Source organism: Nansenia antarctica, assembly GCF_963989245.1.
Source record: "Nansenia antarctica genome assembly, chromosome: 4".
NCBI classification, from domain to species: Eukaryota; Metazoa; Chordata; class Actinopteri; order Argentiniformes; family Microstomatidae; genus Nansenia; species Nansenia antarctica.
In genome coordinates this window covers 43,631,707-43,652,714 of record NC_137689.1, presented here as the reverse complement: position 1 = coordinate 43,652,714, position 21,008 = coordinate 43,631,707, and the positions used below count along the sequence as shown (strand labels likewise).

The following is a 21,008-nucleotide window of genomic DNA, read 5'->3' as shown; positions in this document are numbered from 1 at the left end:
GATTGGCATGTACAAACAGAATATGGGAAAATCCTGTTAAAGGGCATTTTACTCAGCCAACACATGCATTCAGATATAAGAATATATGTTCCCCTCTACCTTATGATTAATCTCTCCAATATTAATAAAACAAACAACGTTTGAAACAACCTTTCAATTCAGTATGTTAAAGTGTGTATGAGAACTCTATTTGTGACTGTCATGGTAAAGAACTCTTGCTTGAAGAGAGTGGGGATACATTTGTGAGGAGTGAGGGCAGACAATCAAGTGTATCAGAATAACCATGATTAGAGTTCAGAAAAACAAACAAATGACATTGATATTTTGAAAAAAAAGCAGGAAATGAATAAAATGTCATCCAGCAATATAGTCTTACATAAATGCAAAAAAATAATAATCTTTCAGTCCATAATCCTTATTTCAATAATCTACAATCCCCATTTAAAGCACTGATAAATATATCCAAATGCATTTTTTATTCTTTATATATAAAAATGTAGGGGACAGACAAATCCAAACAAACATATTTTTTCTTCTTTTTCTTTTTTTTTTACAATAATGACAAAACCATGAGTAATCTATTCTGTTAAAACGCAATTAAATTCACACTCCTTCTGACTCCTCTTTCCCCTGACGCGAGAGAAAGATAACAGGGTTCATTGCACTTCCTCTGAGTCAAATGGGCGTTGTTGGCATGACAACCATCATTATCGCCGCTGCAGTTCCCTGAAAGGTCTGCAACGGTTCTCAGAGCTCTTAAGTGAGAGCAGAGCAGCGAAGAGAAGAGAAAACTGTGCAAAAGTGCCTCCTGCATCGATCAACTCGGCCACCCAACCCCCCCCCCCTCCCCCCCCGAACCTGAACCTTTCTGCAGGCAAAAAACTTGCTTTGTTTTCTCTACTGAAAAAAAAAGGACAGCAATGCTCACTGAGTACAGTACAGCAAATTCAGTGTATCACTCAGGCTACTAGATGTAGGGGGGTGGGACATGATTCAAGGAAGGGGAATTGTCGGGCTAATAATAAATGATCATGAAAATGTAAAACCATCTCTAAAACATCATTCTGTCTGACTATAAAGTGGCTTGATAATTGTCTTTCACCTTGGCGTTAAGCCCTCCCCTCAGACAACCCCCCCCCCACACACACACACCACCGGCCTCACGTTCAACCTCCCAGTCAGACGACCCCCCCCCCCCTCACCATCGGCCTCACGTTCACCCTCCCAGTCAGCGGAGGGATGCGAACCTGCATCAGTGCCATGGAACAACCAGCCCATCCTCGGTGGGGATGAATTGAGCCATGAATCGGTTGCATGCTTATTGCTATAAAGACACTCAGAGAGAGAGAGAGAGAGAGAGAGAGAGAGCAAAAGGCTAATGACGGATGGCGAGGCTATCGTGCAAGTAGCTTGATGAGATTGGCGCACATCTCGAAGAACTCGATGGTGTGGCTGCCGGGCCGGGGGTATGTGGTGGCTGCCGGCGCCTGGTCCGCCCCCCCCGTGGAGTCCACAGAGGAGGTCAGGGAGGAGGCCAGGGAGCCCTCCGGGGCTTTGGTGGGTGGGGGGGGGGCGGCCGCCGCGTCCCCTTTGGCCTCGCTCCCCTCCGTGTCGGTCTTCAGGGCCGGGCGGGGGGCGGGGAGGTGGCCCACCGAGCCAGAGCGGTGAGGGGTGGCCGTGCCAGACTTAGCCTCTAACATGTCATCTGGAACACAGTGGGACACAGAGGACATGACACACAGGCATATGCTATATAAACATATAGAGGTGGGATGCCATTAAAGGAACGTATGCATCTAAATTAAATGCAAGGATAAACATAATTATGAAAATTACCACTTACGGCTTTAATATCATTGGTTGACGGGTGTTGGTTTAGTAAAAATTGCTTTAGCATTGGCTACTGTTTTTAGCTTTATTTTTTTGGTAGGTTCTTACTTTTGTTTTCCTTTATATATATTTTAAATTGGAACAGAAGACAACAATATTGTGTGTAATATGAAAAGTGATTGTCAGTAAGTTTTAATCTAATTTAATTAATTAAATATAATTAATCAAAATTAATCGCATAGCAATATTTGACACGAGGAGCAACAAGTTTTCAATTCAAATGGATTTGGTATACGAGTGAATCAATGAATAATACAAATAATAAATAAATAATAAACAGATCAACAGTTTAACATAAAGTCACAAGTGACATCTAAAATGGTACAACAAAAAAACAGTACCCTTCACAGTAACAACAAACCCGTTGGTCTCAGGATACCTCTAAGCCTGCTACTTCTTCTGCTTCTTCTCTTTCAGCCAGTTGCTGAGACAAACTAGCCTGTTGTGGTGTCCCACTGTACATAGACATGATTCCCTAGACCAGGGGTGGCCAACCCGCGGCTCGCGAGCCGCATGTGGCTCTTTGCCTGTCTGTGTGCGGCTCTTCAATCCATTCATTAAAAGTGCGTGGCTCACTCTCTGTGTCTCGATAGACATTGGTTGATTAAAAAAAAAAAAAAATCCCCAGAAAATGTAATCTGAATCACGTTGTGTCATGTTGGTGATTTTATCCACTCCACACAACGGTAACTCAAAATCCTCCCGGCTCCATCTCACCCCACCAGCCAGGCGATGTAGTGGAGCGCAGGGTTGCCAGACGGGATTTGACAATTTCCAGCCCAACCAGTCTAAAAGCTGCCAAATTCACCCGTCCAGTGTGACCAAAAGTAGCCCAATCTGGCAACACTGGAGCGGGACATCAGTTCCTCAATAAACAAGCCATGAGTAACGTTAATGTTAAAATCTTGTCCATGATTCTCGTTCATTCAGGTGGGTTAAACAAACTGTATAAACGCCATAATACTGTTGGTTCAAATGTAATATATTAATGAACAAGTTCATGTCATGTTCTGTCAAACATGTTCTAATGTTATTTTAGTGAAAAAACGGACCTAACGTCACCCGCGATTGTGAAGCTAACTCTAACAAGCTAGTTAGCGAACATTAAAGATTACAACAGCTAGTTTACGTATGTCAACAATGTCTCTATTCTCAATAATTTCAGTAATAATTGTACCAAATTGGGGCCAGTAAAACTAACTTGTGTGTAAGTTATATGTGTGTGCAAGCATGTTTTGATATTGTCAATTATACAACAGTTAGTTCCGACCAAGTAATTTGATTGGACAAGAGGCATTCCATGAGTTACGATATATAGTATAACAGCACTGGGACTTTTAACTATATGTAGCACTCCGCCGCACAGGTGTTAAATTACCGTTAATTAGACTACATTGTTACTAAGAAGACATTAGCCAATCAGCGCGCAAAGCAAAACTCTCCGTTTTTAAATCCTCAATTTTGGCCGCCATTGGCCAAAAGCTGTAATTTGGCTCTACAAGTGTTAATATATCATTTTATGAAGTTTTAATATGTTTTCAGGCGAGAAAGTAACCATATATATTCACAAAATGTATCCGGTTTATCAAAATAACCCGTTTATATATCTGATCTCGACGTTTTTTCCCCCACTTCTGTGGGAAACTTCGCTAGTTGAACAGTCCCGTTGAGGAACTATTTTTTCTTGACGGAGCCAAAATAAATGATTAAATAAACAAACAAATCATAATCTGTTGTCACTTATTACTGTTAACTAATAAATTGCGCTGTAGAACTGTTGTATAAAAGCAATATCACACTCGAGGTCGTGTGTTATCAGCACGGCTGACGACCGAATCACAGCCGTGCTGATATTCAGTATAACACACTCCCTCTCGTGTGATATTGCTTAATCGTCTCACTTCTAGTAGGTGAGCTGTAACAAAAATATGCCATGGAAAAAAAGGAAAATGAACATAGACCTTTTTTGGTCAAAGGGCAGCAGAGACAAGTACAGGGACACAGGTGAGGTCTCACAATACTAGTGTTTTAACAGTGCAGTTAATTTAGAGTTGAGAATAGCTAAATCTGTAATGTTTTGTTACTAAGGAGATTGAACCAGTCTGCCACTAGGAAAGATGTAGATTACCACCTACATACTGTAGTTGTCTCCTTTATTCATTACCATAAGTCAATTGTATAGAAACAACTCACCAAAATTGACTATTGCACAACTGATTTGGCTAAAAAAATCCACCAAGGGGGGGAAACCCCCCCACTCTGTACCTTGCCATACCTTGGCCTTTGCTGAAATGACAACACTGGTCTCATAGCCTATTGGAAATGTATTGCGTGTGTGTGTGTGAGTGAGAGCTTTTGTGAGCCCGCATGTATGATGTGGCTCTTTCTGGTACCCCAAATATTTTTTTGGGCTCTTAGTGTCCGACTGGTTGGCCACCCCTGCCCTAGACACTATAGGAGGAGGAACGGCTCCTTTAAGACAGAGAGTTGAGAGTTCAACCCATGGGCTTTCTGGGTAGTGTTGAGAGTTAGCAGTTCCTGTTTATACATGAGAGTGTTTTACGTTAAGCTATTGTTACCACTGCTACTGTGATCCCGCTGCTGTTCTGTTATTCTAAGTTGGGAAGTAAAACGACAGACTCGACGACCTGTCTACCGTCTCCTCGTTTCTCTTCACTCTCACATCGGTGACCCCGAACGTTGATAAAAATACTAAAAAGATAACGACGGAATAGTGCCGGTACTAGCTCCGGCTCACGTCTACTCACTCCCACACTGTTTACATTTTCAGAGCTCAAGGCTAACCTCTTTTTTTGCACTATGTTGTCTGCCAGGGAGAAAAGTCACTCACAAGGGACAGAAGTGGCAGGGCTGGCCAAATACCCCCAAAAATGTTAAAATGCGTTAAAAAAGTTAACGCGTTATTTTTTCTGTAGTTAATTAATAGAAATTAACGTCTTAAAGTCCCAGCCCTAATATATATATATATATGTTACGGTACATGTGGGAATACGGTACATGTGGGAAAACTAGGGTTAGGGTTAGGTGCTAGGGTGCTACGGTTAGGGGTAGGGTTAGGATTAGGGTTAGGGTTCGACATGCCAGCATGTACCGAGTCGACGTAGCACCTAACCCTAACCCTAGTTTTCCCACATGTACCGTATTCCCACATGTACCGTAACATATATACACTTACGATACACTTGTAAGCAGGGCGATTGTATTGCCACGTATTAACTGAGGAAAAAAAACACCTTTTAGGAATATTTTTCCAAGGCACTGTTTTTGACATACCGTCTATGCTACGAAAGTCGAGGAGGTAGGTCCTGCTGTCCACCTGATACAGCTGGAGGCTCATCTTGGTCTGCATGCCTGTGATTGGGTTCTTCCTCCGCACACGCAGGTAGTATGGGTTCACAACCTGCCAATCAAAACAACCGAATGATCCTGTCGAGGTGGGCCTAGTATGTTGTTGAATATAAAGCATTGAATAAAAAAAAAAAAAAAGATAGTGTGGCAGACCTGGGGGGTAGTCTCTAAAAGAAAACCCAGGCTTATTATTATTATAATAATATCTACATATCTAATTATAATCATTATAAGGCTAGATTTTCCATTAGCGACGTTGATGGAATACCCCCCTGGTCTTGGACCTGTAGAGCTCTCAGCACCAGGGACAGCGGCCACTCCGCCCGTGGGGCAGCGTCCTAGCAGGGAGATTACCATCCCTACGTGCGGCTGCCCCCGCCACAGGCGGTTAGCTCGCTAGCCCAACCCGCCGCACCTGTGCCTCTGGACTGGAAGCACAGATATGGAGAGGGACGATCAGGCGGAAGGGGAGAAGCTAGGAACCGAGTGCCATCGCGGCAGAGGGTGAGAGCCAGACTCCGGCGACCTTAACCTAACATGTTCTGTTTTGTCTCCTAGTCACGGCGGGGCGACTATAGAGTACCCTGGTCTCCCCTGGTCTCCCCTGGTCTTCCCCAGTCTTCTCCGGTCTCCCCTGGTCTCCCCTGGTCTTCCCTGGTCTTCCCCGGTCTCCCCCGGTCTCCCCTGGTCTCTGTGTCCTTCTCTAGCTTGGGTGTGTAATTTCCCCCTCGGTCAAGCTCAGTGGTTGCCACAATATAGCTCATTGTTTCCTGATTCTGTGGTTATCTAAAACGTGAATATCTTGGTCTGATCAAAATGTTTGGTCAGACACGATTTGTTTTTATTCACAACCAGGCAAACAACAAAAGCAATGAGTCCGGTGACCCACTTGTGGAGTCTAGAGGCCAAATTCACTGTTTACAGTGGACAGTTTGTTTACAACTGGATCTGGATTGCCTCACCATATCAATTTTACTACTGTGTCCAAAGGCAGACACACATAAATAGCTACATATCAGGGCAAGAAGGAAAAACTGGAAACTGAGCATTTCCCTCTGAAATCGCACCCTCTCAAAAGAGATAACAAACGACGTGAGTCAGCTGATATATTCCTCAAGTCTTGAGGTTGTATACTAAAAATAGCTCAAGGGCTGATGGAAAGGCAACATTCCATTACAAGTCAGGTAGAACTATGACTGAGTCGGTGCACACCATGCAGAAAAGGGAAAACGGTCAGGAAAAAACAACTAACCCAGTTAATGTTTACAGACAGGTTTTAACCCTTCACATTAATCGTCCAATCCCAAAACAACCTTTGTCCCCTACTCCTTGCTACCTCTGTATAGCACTTTATAGATCTGGGAGGACTGGGTGGCAAACTACCAGCCTACCATAAGACTCGGTTGAGTGAATACCATTTTGCTTATAACTTTTATGCCCCTTCAGCTCCTTATTCGACTTTCAATAAATGGATACAGATTCCTGGTCCTCCCCCCCCTCCCCCCCCCCCAACCCTGTCCTCACCTTCCACTCGTAGTCCAGCTGCTTCATGGCGCGGCACACCTCAGACATGATGTCGTTGGGCCTGCTCTGGCTGCGGATGCCCAGGTGCCACTTGGCCCTCCTCACACCCTGGTGCTTGGACTTCTGGGGGTTCAGCTCGTCCAACGTGTGGCGAGGCCTGGGAGGGGTCTCGGCCACCAGGAAGGGCGCCATGCGCTCTGGGTGGGGCTTGATGGCGGCGGCCACCGCGGAGGCCGACAGGTGCTGGTCGTCCAGGAAGGAGTCTGGCGGGCTGGACGCCAGGTAGAAGTCCTTGGCCTCGCTCATGATGCGGCGGTTGTCGATGATGAGGTGGTAGGCCACGGCCAGCGGGTCCTGGTGGTTGCGACTGTACAGCACCGTCAGGACCTCCTCCTCGGTGCACTCAAACTTGTCGCACACCTCCTTCAGGGCCTCGTCGTCAATCATGTTGTTGCTGTAGGAGGGGTCCTCCGGGAACAGGTACTTGGGGAGCTCCTCTTTGAACCATGCGTCTTCTCTGTGGGAAGGCCAGACAGAGTTCTTAACAGGCTGACAAGGACAAGACTCGTGGTTGGGCTCAATTCCATTCCAATTCTGGAGATACAAATTCTCTACTGTCAATTGCAGTTTTTTTTTTGCTGTTTGTTTTGATCTATTGAAATGGAGCTAACCCCAAACCCTGTCAATAATACAGTTGTGGGACCAACAAGATAATAACATAATGAGTTCAGAGTGCAGCACATTGTTAGATGAGGAATGCTCATATTTGAGTTGACCTCCAGTCCCTCACCGGATCTCTTTGATGGTGGCTCTCTTCATGGGATCCACCTGCAGCATGTGTTTGAGGAGGCTGATCACCGAGGGGTTCAGGTACTGGGGCGTGAAGAAGATCCCGTCGCAGATCTTCTTGAAGAGTGTTGGCACATGGTCGTCGTCGAAGGGGAGCGTCCCGCACAGGAGGGCGTACAGGATCACCCCGCTGCTCCAGATGTCCACCTCCGGACCAGCGTATAGCCTGGGAGCGGACGCCAAGGAGAAAATGACAAACACTTATTGACGATCAACCAAACGTTCAAGATTTGATACCTTTGACTGTGTGATTGGAAATACAGTGCAACAAAGAGGGCTATTAACAGTGTCCTTGAACCAAGGACCGGAAATCTCTTTTAAAACAGGATCTAAGCCAAAATGTGCAATGGAATGAATAGCCGTCGAAATAATGACCTATTTGTAAAGAGGTTTTTAGCACGTTTATAAACCTCTGACATGTTCAATGGTTGAGCAGAGATGAGGGGCATCTCACACTACCTTCCTAATAATATGCCATTTAGCTAACGTTTCTATCCAAGGCGACTTACACAGTTATATATGGTCCCAGCAGGAATCGATCCCGCAACCTAAGCATTGTTAGCACCATGATCTACCAACTGAGCCACAGATATTATATTATGTATTATGTGATATATATTACCTTCCTGAGATGACTTCAGGAGCAGCATAGTTTGGAGAACCGCAACTCGTCCGCAGAAACTCTCCATCCGACATCATGTTTGACAGCCCTAGAGACAGAGAGTGTATGGGCCATTACATTTGACAGCCCTAGAGAGAGAGTGTGTGTATGGATGGTTACATTTGACAGCCCTAGAGAGAGAGTGTGTATGGACGGTTACATCTGACAGCGCTAGAGAGAGAGTGTGTATGGACGGTTACATCTGACAGCGCTAGAGAGAGAGTGTGTATGAATGGTTACATCTGACAGCCCTAGAGAGAGAGTGTGTATGGAGGTTACATCTGACAGCCCTAGAGAGAGAGTGTGTATGGAGGTTACATCTGACAGCCCTAGAGAGAGAGTGTGTATGAATGGTTACATCTGACAGCCCTAGAGAGAGAGTGTGTATGGAGGTTACATCTGACAGCCCTAGAGAGAGAGTGTGTATGGAGGTTACATCTGACAGCCCTAGAGAGAGAGTGTGTATGGACGGTTACATTTTGGTGCAGTAGAAGAATTGCCACATCGTATGTTTTCCCTCCTTCCCACAGTCGACTGTCTCTGATTGAAAAATTGAGAACTCTTGTTCTTGCATTTTGACATTTAACAGACGTTTATCTAAGGTGCTTTACGGGTGACAAGTACATTTTGTGACAGGGTCTGGTGAAAAAGTCCCCTAGTAGGGCACGGTCATTTATCAGTCTCTTTTTTTTCCCCCCCCACAGATTATGAAAGTGCAGATTGTAAGCTTTCGAATGATGTGTCATATACCTCAAATGGAGAATTGGAGAAAATCGCTCTGAATCAAAACACTGCGATTGCAACCATCGAGTTGGTAGCTACCTAGCAGCTAAAAAGAAAACATTGCTATGTACTAACGTCTAACTGCATGTTCAGCACATCACAACATGCTGATAGAACATCAACATGTTAAAAACACATCATTAGATCACACAGTCCTTGCTTTTGAACACGTCCTAAAATGTACGTTTGTTTACAAGCCGCGTGTCTCTACCCAGTAGCCTACGAAGCAGGACGGCAGACGATACCGTTTTTTAAAGAAGCTTTTTGGTCGTTTGCGCAACTTCAGAATTGCCGACATGCGGACCTTTTCACCAGACCGTGTCACATTTGTCTAAAATAAGCGAATCATCTACAATCATCAGTCATCATAAGAAGAAAATCTATGCTAGTACCAAGTGCCATTGGCAATCACAATGCTAGAAGGCCAACTTGAACTGTGTCACCGATTGAATAATAGATAACTCTTGTTCTCTCCTTAACATGCCCCTGCTCATTCTGTTAAGCCTGGTTGCCAGCAACATCCTGTCTCCGCTGTCTCTTTATATCTCCGTGAACGTTTTGGCAGCTTTGTTTGGCTTAATAACCAGGTTCAAGACCGTATCGCGCTCTCATGCAAAACACCAGCTACCCATTCATTACAAGACTCCTCCACTAGAGTGTACATCATGCAGGAGGTTCCTGTTGGGTGTCCGGGTGACTCACCGAAGTCTGCGATCTTGGCGTTCATCTGTGCGTCCAGCAGGACGTTCTCAGGCTTGAGGTCGCGGTGCACCACCATATGTCTGTGGCAGTAGTCCACCGCAGAGATGATCTGCTGGAATAGACGCCGACTCTCCTTCTCGTCCAACTGTTACCATAAAAAAAACACACACACACATACACAAAAGTGTATTTCTTAACTTGTTTCATCTCATATATACAGTATATACAGTAACTATGGGAATTCTTCGACATCCATGTATGTAATGTGGAGAGGGATGGCCCTGAGAAGATGCAAGCTCTAACGTGCCTTTTGAACCCACCAATCCACCACCTCAGTCCCCTGTGGTAAGTACGGTAATTAACTGATTAGGATCCAGATGGATCCAAGCCTTGGCACAACAGACTACATGGAAACAATAGACTGAGAGGAAAAGGACTTACATAATACTGCGATTTGCACAAAGCCTGCATTTACCTCTGGTGGTAACACTGCCTGTCATCTTCTCAGTGTTGTTGCTTATTACCTTTCCATTTTTGCAGATGTAGTCAAAGAGCTCTCCTCCTGAGACGTACTCCATCACCATGAAGATATCTGTAGGGGTACTGATCACCTGGTACCTGAGTCCACAACACACAACAGTGTCAAACAAACAGCCCAGAGAAAACAGTATAAGTGTGTGTGTGTGTGTGTGTGTGTGTGTCCATGTTTTGGTCTTTTAAGTGATTTGGACCAGCAATGCAATGTTTTGAGCTATATTTCTGTTATACCACAGCAAAACAAAACAGCAAATTGTGTTCAAATCAAAAAGATTCAGGCCAAGAGAAGTTTTTGGAGGAGGTATCTACGCGTAAGTGATTCATTGATCTTGGACGCCAGCATCTCCCTAGCCGACCACTGGATAAAATAAAAACAGCTTAGGAGTTCCTACAGTTCTAAAACAGTGTCTTACAAAAAACAAGCCTACTACACTAAAAGCAACATGCTTCAACAAACTACATTTCTTCATTCCTGCGTACATTCAAGTCCCTTAAACAGTAGCTGGTATCTATCTCAAGTTGCAGCACAGGATCAGTCATTAAACAGGTGTGTACGTGGACGTGGACGGGGGGGTCTAGGCTAGGGATGCACCAAAATGAAAATTCTTGGCCGAGGCCGAATTTAAGGAAACACTTGGCCGAATACCGAATACCGAATACCGAATGTGTATCGGCAGTTTTTAATTTTATCATTGCATAAACTAAATACATTTTGCTTTTTATTCATGCTTCTCAAAGAAAGAAATTGAGATTGAAAAAAAAGAACTTTTATATATAACTTATTATAACTAATTATCGTGGGATTTAATCTCTACTGCTTTCCAGGGTTCAAGTTAATGATATTCATGATTTGTCTCTACATAGGCTTCAGAAAGTATTTAGACCCCTTCACTTTTTTCACATTTTTGAATAGATTTGCCATCAATCCACACACAGTACCCCATAATCTAAGTAAAAACGTTTTTTAATGTTTGCAAATGTATTAAAATGTAAATACAGAAATACCTCATGTACATAAGTATTCAGACCCTTTGTCACTCTTAAAATTAGGTCAAATGCTAAATGTCTTCAACAAGTCATTCAACAAGTTGAATTGAGTCCACCTGAGTGTAAGGATAATAGTTCATGTTATTTCAGAATGAATATCTTTTGTTTTTATAGTCTCTGGTTTGCATAGAAACCACCGCATGATACAGCTGCATGTCATAAACTCGTGTAGAACAGCTGGGAGTCTGAATATGTTTTCAACAAGGCAACAACTCTGCTTCTTCCGCTACGACTGCTAAGCTAACTAGCTAGATGAGTGTAAGGTTGCGTTCGTAAAGTCGCTCTGAGAGCGCTGGAGCGCACACTGGGCCCGACGTCATAGAGAAACCGAGTCATTTGATTGGACGAGAGGCATTCCACGAGTGCTGATCGGATTTCCTGAGTGAATTTACGAACGCAGCCAGTTTTGAAAGCGCGTCGCCTTGCGCCGCGCGCCTGTTGAGAGTTATATTTAATTGTATTGCGTCATCAAAACACGGCCACTATTCGGTGGTAAACATTCGGTGTTTTCACACATTCGGCCGAATACCGAATGTGCTTTATTTTGCGATATTCGGCCGAATACATTCGGTGGCCGAATGTTCGGTGCATCCCTAGTCTAGGCCTGTGTTGATGCAAGGCAAGCTACTGAAAAGTTTTAATCCTAACTCTAAAGTGAGTGGAGAATCGAAAAGAAGCAGCCAAGCCTATGTGAAGTTCAAAGTTGGATCTGTCCTACAGTCTCAAAACATCACAATCTTGTGAAACTATTTCAACTGGCCTCTGAGGACAAGACATCAGTGAACGAGCTGGGGAAAAGACAGCTTCCTCATTCTTGAGCAGCATTTAGAAATTGTGCTGTGCTTTAAAGAGTGAAGTGGAAACATTCTGGTTTATTCACAGGGGAATCAAATCCCAGGAAATGCCCCCAACCGTACAGTGATGTTCAGACAACTCACAGTAGAGGACTGCTTTAAAATGAGTTACGGGTGATTTAATCACAGCTAGAAGGATTTGTCATGAAGTGAATACCGACTAAAAACATTAGTTGACCCTTTATGACCATTTAGTTCAGAGAGGTCAACCATGAATCGGTTGAATTTACAGACAGGCTGCACTTTCTGACTTAACAGCGGTTAGGCTAAGTGAAGGACAGACAGGCAGAGAGAGGGAGGCCCAATCCCGATTCTCTTTTCTACCACTTCGGCTCGTTTTGGAGTCACTCGCTTTGGAGCCAAGGCCTCCGAACAGAGCCACAAGCCGCAGTGGTTCCCCTAAGAAATGGGACAACCCTTCACGACTGATACGTCATTCGCGTCATCGCGATTCATTCACAACTTGAATGAACTTGAAAGCTATCAATCGATCAAACAAGTAATCAAATAAAAAAGAACAATGCTTCATTATCAGACCATGACAGAATAAGCTCTAACCTGTATGAAACCTGTGCTCCTATGCTGCCGGTCTGCACTGATATAGGACAACAGTGCAACAACTTCGCGGCTGAACTTTAGTTACATTTACGGCGTCATATGCCATCAAAGGGAAACATGGAAAAATGCATGACTTACAGATTTATTTTTATGACGTTACGAAATCCGATGTGACAGGAACGCTGGAGAAACAGCCGCTGTCCACTGCATTAGTTAACTACGGTACATGTCCTTGATGAGTCTCCCGCTCACTGCCCTCCATCAAAAATGGCACATCCATCGATAATATTACATAATAACAACTGCTCGGATTAGATTGCCGGTTGTTTTGGTATAATAACAACTATAGCGTCATATACCACCAAGGGGGGGGAATTCGCGCCTATCATGCTGTCAAACACCACAGGTAATAATTTATTTCTAAATAAACATGATTGTACATCTCTGAAATGTAAATCGCGCACCGATGTATTTCTATCGGGAAGGCTGTGCTTAACACTTCCATGGGACTGACGTCGGGGCAGCGGAACACGGTGACTGTCAGCCTGTGACAAACGCGCAGATATGAGTGCTCCGGTGTCCTGCTGGCTCCGGTGTCCTGCCCGCTGTCCCGAGCGCGCGGACTGTGGAACTTTCTATGTTAAGCACCTCGGCATAACAGCGATTTTTTTGTTATGCTTGTTGTAAAGAAAAGGTCTATAATGCATTGAAATGACATTAGTAGGTGTCATATGCCATCAGACATGGAAATATGTCATATGCGCGACTGTCGGCCACAAATCAGCCTGTAACGTTAGACACAGCACCTCGACATAAAAGCGTTTTTTTGTTAAGCTTGTTATGAAGAGGTCTATAATGCATTGAAATGACATTAAACTAAGATAATACGATGGTTATCATAATTTTTAAAGTCTCTAATTACAAGTACAGAAAAAGTAAATGACATTTCAGGCTAGCTTCCGTGTTTACGAGAGCGAAAATAACATTTCTGTAGATGATTCGCAATGCATGTCAGAAGGGAGTCTCATGGCTCCGAATGGAACGTGGGTCCAGATGTTCTCCAAATGGAGCCATGGATAACCCTAGCACTAGCCCTAACACTCCATGTAAAATGAATTGGGACGCCACTACCCCTACACGTGAACGCGCAAAACGGAGCCGAAGGGGTGAAAACGGAGCCGGAGGGGTGAAAACGGAGCCGGAGGGGTGAATTGGGATTCACCCAGAGAGTGGGGGGGGTAAAGGAAAAAGAGAGGATCAGAGATAGCACGATAGATGTAATCTAAACACAATATTAAAACACTAAAATAACTCTGAGTGGCACTAATGTAGCAGTGGGGGGATTATGGAGCACCGGGCAGTGTAATCTAGGACTTACAGCTTAATTATATGGGGATGCCTGAAAAGCTTGAGGTTCTGTATCTCCCTGCGGATTTTGCCCACCACGTCCAGACTGCGGATCTTCTGTCTGTTCAGGATCTTCACAGCCACTTGGTGCTTGGTCAGCTCATGCTGGCCCACTACAGGAGAAAGGGCAAGAGTAAACAACATAGCCATAGCCTACTAATAGTAGCAAAACAGATACAATGAGTCAATAATATAATAATATATGCCATTTAGCTGACACTTTTAGCCAAAGCGACTTACATTGCAAAGTATGTATAACGTATGGTATGTATAATGTATGGTCCCAGGAGGAATCCGAACCCACTATGCTCTGCCAACTGAGCCACAGAGGACCACGTTCGGTTCCTTGTTTGACCAAACAAGTGACATTGCACAGGATGTACTATAACCTTGAAAGTACCATCATTCACCTCTGTCTCGACTTTGAACCAGAAGTACAAACATGCAAACTTGCAATGACAACAACGCATTACCATAACATACAGCCATGTAACGCACTAGAAGTGAAAATAAGGTGGTTGAGAGTCGGAGAATCAGAAGAAGATTGATCCCAAAGACAACAACTAGATAACAGAGTGAGTTGGAGGGGGGGAAGAGAGCAAATAGTTCCTATTGATTTAACTGTTATGTTGGTGGTGATGCATTAACCAAGCAGTCAGTCACCTAGAACGTAACGAGTCATTGGGTAAATTGTCCGGGTCATTATCTGCAGATAGCACTTTACGACTAGACCACTTGAAGAGGGGTCCAGTACAGTAGGACAGACAGTATTTTTACATTTTTAATTAATTTTGCCATTTAGCAGACGCTTTTAATCCAAAGCGATTTACAATTACGAATTACAGGGACATTCCCCCTGGAGTAACTGAGGGCTAAGTGCTTTACTCAAGGGCACACTAGTAGTGGTGTGGTTTCAGGTGGGATTTGAACTCACAACCTTCCGATCACAAGTAGGGATGGGACGATTATCGTGTTTATCGTTAATCGCGATAAAAACACCCGCGATAACTTTATCGTGGAGAATTTTAATTAGTTGAATAATCGTCATAATCTTTTTTTTGTTTTTTTTTTTACTTTTTTTTTAAAAATTATTTTTAAATGACTGGACTTTTTAAATAGGCACTACATTTTATAAACACTGCTTTGTCTGACTGGTGGTCCCCAGCTGATGACCCAGTTAGGCCCACATAGGTGTTCAGTGAGGTGTCACAGCACACCTGTTCTAAAGGCACTGTTGGAGGTGCGTCAGGCAGCAATGCCCAGCAGGAGTACCATCACCTGTATCATGATTTGATCTGTCTGTGACCTATGTGTTTTTTGTTGTTGTTGTTAATATTTTTATTGAGTTTCACAGAGACATGTACACAACAGGACATAACAACAACAACTAGTATCCGTGGGGGAGGTTATTGTCCCATTTATAGTAGAAAACTAGTTTTGCACTTTGTTATGCAGTACATTGTCCATAAACAATAACAGAAAATTTTCTTTCTCTTTTTTTTTACAAACAAAAAACAAAGACAAACAAAACAAAACAAAAACAAAAAAACAGGGGGGGAGGAGGCCATGTCACATATCAGAAATAAACAGAAAAGAAAATGACAACAAATGCCATAATATATGGGGGGATCACCCCCATCCTCCGTCCTCCATGGACAGCATCCATGTCTTACAGTCCTAAACACAGCGGCAGCACAACACCAGCACAGTAAATAATATTGTGACCCATACATTGTAGATCTGTTACACATTAGTCTTGTGTACTTTCTTGAGTGTAATCCACCAAACCTTTCATTACAATGGCAGCCAGTCTGGTACCAATATAATCTAAGAACGGAGACCAAATCTTATAGAATGTCTTTATCTTACACTTATGTCAGATATTCCATAGGAATCATATCAAAAATTACCTTGTGCCATCCAGCTATTGTAGGCGGTTTGCAGTCTATCCATTTCAGCAATATATTTTTCCTTGCACAAAAAGTGAGGATACACAGAAGTCTTTTGGAATGCATACTTTTAAGTTGTTTGTCTGGCAACCCAAACAATAGACACATGGGGTCCTTATCCAATGTAACATCTAGAATTAGATGAATTTTATCCACTATACCTTTCCAGTAATCATCTATATATCTACAAGTCCAAACACAATGAACAAAGCTCCCAACCTCGGTAATACACATTTCCGATTTGTTATGATCCATTTTATGTCTAAGTTGGGGAGTAATCTGCAAACGTTGTAGTAGTCTAAATTGCGTTTCCTTCGTCCTATTACAGATTGAGATGTCGTTTGCCGATTGCCATATTAGTGACCAAGTTGCTGCATCAGTATTAATGTTCAGGTCATTATTCCAGTCTTTGGGCGTAAATGCAGGTTTGCCTTTATCATATTTCGAAAGTGCTCTATACCCAAGCCCCAGAATGCCTCTCGTCTTTCCAGCAGAGACTGTCTCCTCCAGCGGAGAGGGTTGGTGACAGAGGCCAGTGTCTTTTTGGCTATTTAAAAAACTTCGTATCTGAAGGTATCTGAAAAACTCATTTCGTGGTAGGTCATATTTCTTACATAATTGGTCAAATGAAAGTAGTATTTCCGTATCATATAAATGTCCGATAGTAACCATCCCTTTGCTGTCCCACCGCTTGAAACCCCTATCCGTGGCACCAGGGGAGAAGTCTATGTTGCCCCAAACTGGCGAGAGGGAGGATGTAATAATCGTATGTTATAAATAAATAGTAATATAATTGAGATTTCTCACATGAGCCGCGCGCGAATATCCTCACAGAAATTTGTCTCGCGCGATTGTTCAGCCTGCATGGGTAACGTGACTGTCAAGTCAGCCTTGTCAGTCAGTCACTAACGTATGCTAGCCTTCTCACCATGGCTGCATCGGCCCCGTGTCCATTGCCTCACCTTTCCAGGGTTGCACGCAGGCTTCTATGCATACCTGCAACTAGTGTTCCTTCAGAGAGAGTGTTTAGTGCCAGTGGGCACATACTCACACCTCTCCGAGCACAGCTAAAGGCAGAAAAAGTGAACATTTTGTTGACATTTTTGCACTTTAACCTATCTTGAAGCTTTCAAGTCTCTAAGCCACAAGGCTAGCACTCAGTTTGATGACAGAAAAGTGTCAGTGTTCAAGTTTTGTTTGACAGTATTTTTTTCCTTTATTTATGCAGTGATACCTTATAATTTATCATTACCTTATTTAAGATTTTATTAAAGATTTTTATTTTTGTCAAGATGTTTTTAAAATGATGTTAATGTTATTAACATGATTCAATAAAAATACAACAAAATCTAAGTTAAAGTGATTACAGTGTGTTTTATTGGTATTATAAAAAAAAGTTTTTTTTTTTTTTTTTTTTAAATTCTCGCGATAATATCGTGGATCGCGATTATTTTGCCCACGATAATCGTGACATGACATTTTCTAATCGTCCCACCCCTAATCACAAGTCCAACTCACTATCCACTATCCACTAGACCACCACTACAGACCACCACTACAGTAAGTTCATAGTTGGTGGCTTAAAGGTAATTGAGGTCTCAAATACCATCAATAAAATAAGTTGGTATGCTTGGAGTTCAGTGAGAATTGGTTTGGGTTACTAGCCAAAGTTTGGGCGTAAGAATCAGAATCACCACATTTGAAAATGTGACAGGGAGCCTTATGACAAAAATAACAACTGACTAGCTGGATAGTCAACTGACTAGGTGGATAGTTAACTGACTAGCTGGATACTTAACTGACTAGATAGATAGTTAACTGACTAACTAGATAGTTAACTGACTAGCTCGATACTTAACTGACTTGATAAAAAGTTAACTGACTAGCTGGATACTTAACTGACTAGATAGATAGTTAACTGACTAGCTGGATACTTCACTTACTAGATACAGGATAGTTAGATGACTAGCTGGACACTTAACTGACTAGCTGGATAGTTAGCTGGATAGTTAGATGACTAGATACTTAAGTTTGGAATACACGTGAGACCAGAGATTGTGAGAGCTTATCATCCTTAGGTTTAGCTTCGCTTCCTGGTTAAGCTGTCAAAGTGAACTTCAACTTATTTGTGCAACAGCTGATGTTTAGCTACATGATAACAAACTCCCAGACTGAGCAACGTTTATACACAATATGCACACATATCTTGGCTATATTTCTATTCGCTACTTTGCAGCACACTCTTCACCACGACTGTTACACCCAGGAAGCTACACTCTTCACAACATCTGTTACACCCAGGGAGCTACACTCTTCACCACGTCTGTTACACCCAGGGAGCTACACTCTTCACCACGACTGTTACACCCAGGGAGCTACACTCTTCACTACATCTGTTACACCCAGGGAGCTACACTCTTCACTACATCTGTTACACCCAGGGAACTACACTCTTCACTACATCTGTTACACCCAGGGAGCTACACTCTTCACCACGTCTGTTACACCCAGGGAGCTACACTCTTCACTACATCTGTTACACCCAGGGAGCTACACTCTTCACTACATCTGTTACACCCAGGGAGCTACACTCTTCACTACATCTGTTACACCCAGGGAGCTACACTCTTCACTACATCTGTTACACCCAGGGAACTACACTCTTCACTACATCTGTTACACCCAGGGAACTACACTCTTCACCACGTCTGTTACACCCAGGGAGCTACACTCTTCACTACATCTGTTACACCCAGGGAGCTACACTCTTCACTACATCTGTTACACCCAGGGAGCTACACTCTTCACTACATCTGTTACACCCAGGGAGCTAGAGGGCTAGTTAGCCAACAAGTGTTAGCAGGCTAACTGCTGGTAGCAGGAAACCATCCCCATCCTCGTCTCGTGTCCCGCCCCAATTGTCGCCCCAAAAAAGCCACGACACTTACCTTTTACTTTTCCAAATGTTCCAACTCCAAGCGTGTCCCCAAGAATATAATGTCCAATCTTAACTCTGCCTTCATGTTTCTGTTTCTCCGTCGCCATCTTCCCGCAGTGGGCTTCCCGAGCGAGCTGCTGTCTGTCTGTCTGGGGCAGAGGGGGAGGAGCCCCGCCACCGCTGAGAGCCAATGAGGAGAAATACTTCCGGGGTTAGTGACGTGAGGTTTCAAAATAAAAGTCAAACATTTATGCCAGATGATTCGGATGAGAGATATCAAAGCCTCTGTCTAGAATCTCGCCCCAAAATGTCACAACGAGTCATACTGTATGCAGGGTGCGAAATAAGAGGGAGCTCGGGGAGCTATAGCTCCCCTAGTGGTGACAAGAGCTCCCCTGGAAACATGGTTTGTGAAATTTTGGGGGAGCTCTAAAATATTCCAAATTGCGATGGATTTATTCCAAGTTGTGATGGATTTTACCTGGTGTAATATGATTTGTAGAGGCATACAATCTATTTTGATGTTGGTATTAGGTATATGATATATTATAGCCTACATATAGGCCTTTATTGGCTACAACTATGCCTGACAGTAAAAGAGCGGGGTGCACTGACGCTGAACCCCTCATAATGATAAGTAGGTGGACAACGCGTGGTGCTGAAATAGCCGACATGCGGTGTGTGGTTTGAAAAAAGTAACGCCAGCTCAGTAAATAATTCAAACTTAATGTTTACTTATAGGCTATGTGACTGCACCACACATGTGAACAGTAACAAAGCAAATGCAGTTTAATTTTATGAAAAACATTGACAACTAAATCGGCGCAAAAAAAAAAAAAAAGCTGAATCCGCTTAGCCTATATGCTCTTGAAATGACAGAGCAAACACGCTACATTACTAGGGATAATAATTACAATGAGCCATTCATTAAAAATAGAACAAATAATATTAGGCTATTAAATCTCACTTAATGAGAAAACTGGCATCTCCCATCGGTCACTATTTGTTGGCTATCTGGTGATATGGACGTCTTTGAGTGTCTAGAAAAGCGCTATAAGTCTAATGTATTATTATTATTTATTATTATTATGGACGTCACTTTAACGTCCGGCAGTTATTATGGACGTCCGGCAGTTCTCAAGGTTTTTATGCACCAATCAATTCCTCTCGTGCGTCTTTATCACATTCATTGACGAAAAGGACGACTCGCATGGTGGAAGGGAACATTCATTGTGAGCACGGAAAATGTGAGTCTCACAACGGCTTTGCATTGATGAAACCAGGTAGGATGAACGCATAGTTCGCTGTCCATTCCTCTTTAAATGCCCTGTTTTCACCGTCAACTTTCCTCTTTACACCTTTGGAGAGTGACATTATGTTTCTCTTGCTAGCTAGCAGGTTAAATGTTTAGCTAACTTCACCCGGCACGCAAACAACCAACCCAATAATAATGTGACCATGTAAGTCTGGGAGGAGGGGGAATAATTATCAGAATGAAACTATGTTAAATAATTATTAGAATAAGTTAGGCTGCGCTACATCGTCAGTCCACACATTTATAATTCAAAACTATGGAAAAGGGTGAAACTACGTTTCAACGTTGTTGAGAATCACAACACAAACTCGCTAGTCAAGCCAAAATACAGCAGCGAAATGGATTGGACTGCTACCTAGTTAACTATAACACTACTTTACATTGTTACGTAGTTAACTAGAACACTACTGTCGTATATTTTTACACATATTAATAGCCTTCTTATATAACGTATATCTTACACATATAACACACATATATTAACGTATATTTTTACACATATTACATGTATATATATATATATACATACATATTATTACAGATGATCGCGGGGAGATTTGAGAATCAGTTGTCGCACATGCGCAGACACACACACACGAACATGCACGCCCCCAAGGGTATAGGC

At 43.0% G+C, this 21,008-nt stretch overlaps 1 protein-coding gene across 1 annotated transcript; it reads right to left on the bottom strand.

Moving 5' to 3' along the window:
* Positions 1–1,162: 1,162 nt before the first annotated feature.
* prkaa1 (protein kinase, AMP-activated, alpha 1 catalytic subunit) lies at positions 1,163–19,190 on the bottom strand. The gene is made up of 9 exons (XM_080528142.1): positions 19,079–19,190; positions 14,153–14,294; positions 10,303–10,396; positions 9,779–9,923; positions 8,255–8,342; positions 7,574–7,798; positions 6,784–7,300; positions 5,185–5,311; positions 1,163–1,705 (listed from the first exon to the last, which is right to left on the bottom strand). Exons 1-9 carry the CDS (start codon positions 19,173–19,175, stop codon positions 1,395–1,397), a joined length of 1,746 nt encoding a protein of 581 aa, XP_080384268.1. The 5' UTR covers positions 19,176–19,190; the 3' UTR covers positions 1,163–1,394.
* Positions 19,191–21,008: the final 1,818 nt, after the last annotated feature.

Coding starts and splice junctions, on each gene's coding strand:
- prkaa1 (XM_080528142.1), bottom strand. CDS start 19,175: ATGGCGACGGAGAAACAGAAACATGAAGGCAGAGTTAAGATTGGACAT. Junction 10,397..14,152: donor CATCCCCATATAATTAAGCT/GTAAGTCCTAGA, acceptor TTGTGGACTCAG/GTACCAGGTGATCAGTACCC. Junction 7,799..8,254: donor CCTGAAGTCATCTCAGGAAG/GTAATATATATC, acceptor GTCCGCTCCCAG/GCTATACGCTGGTCCGGAGG.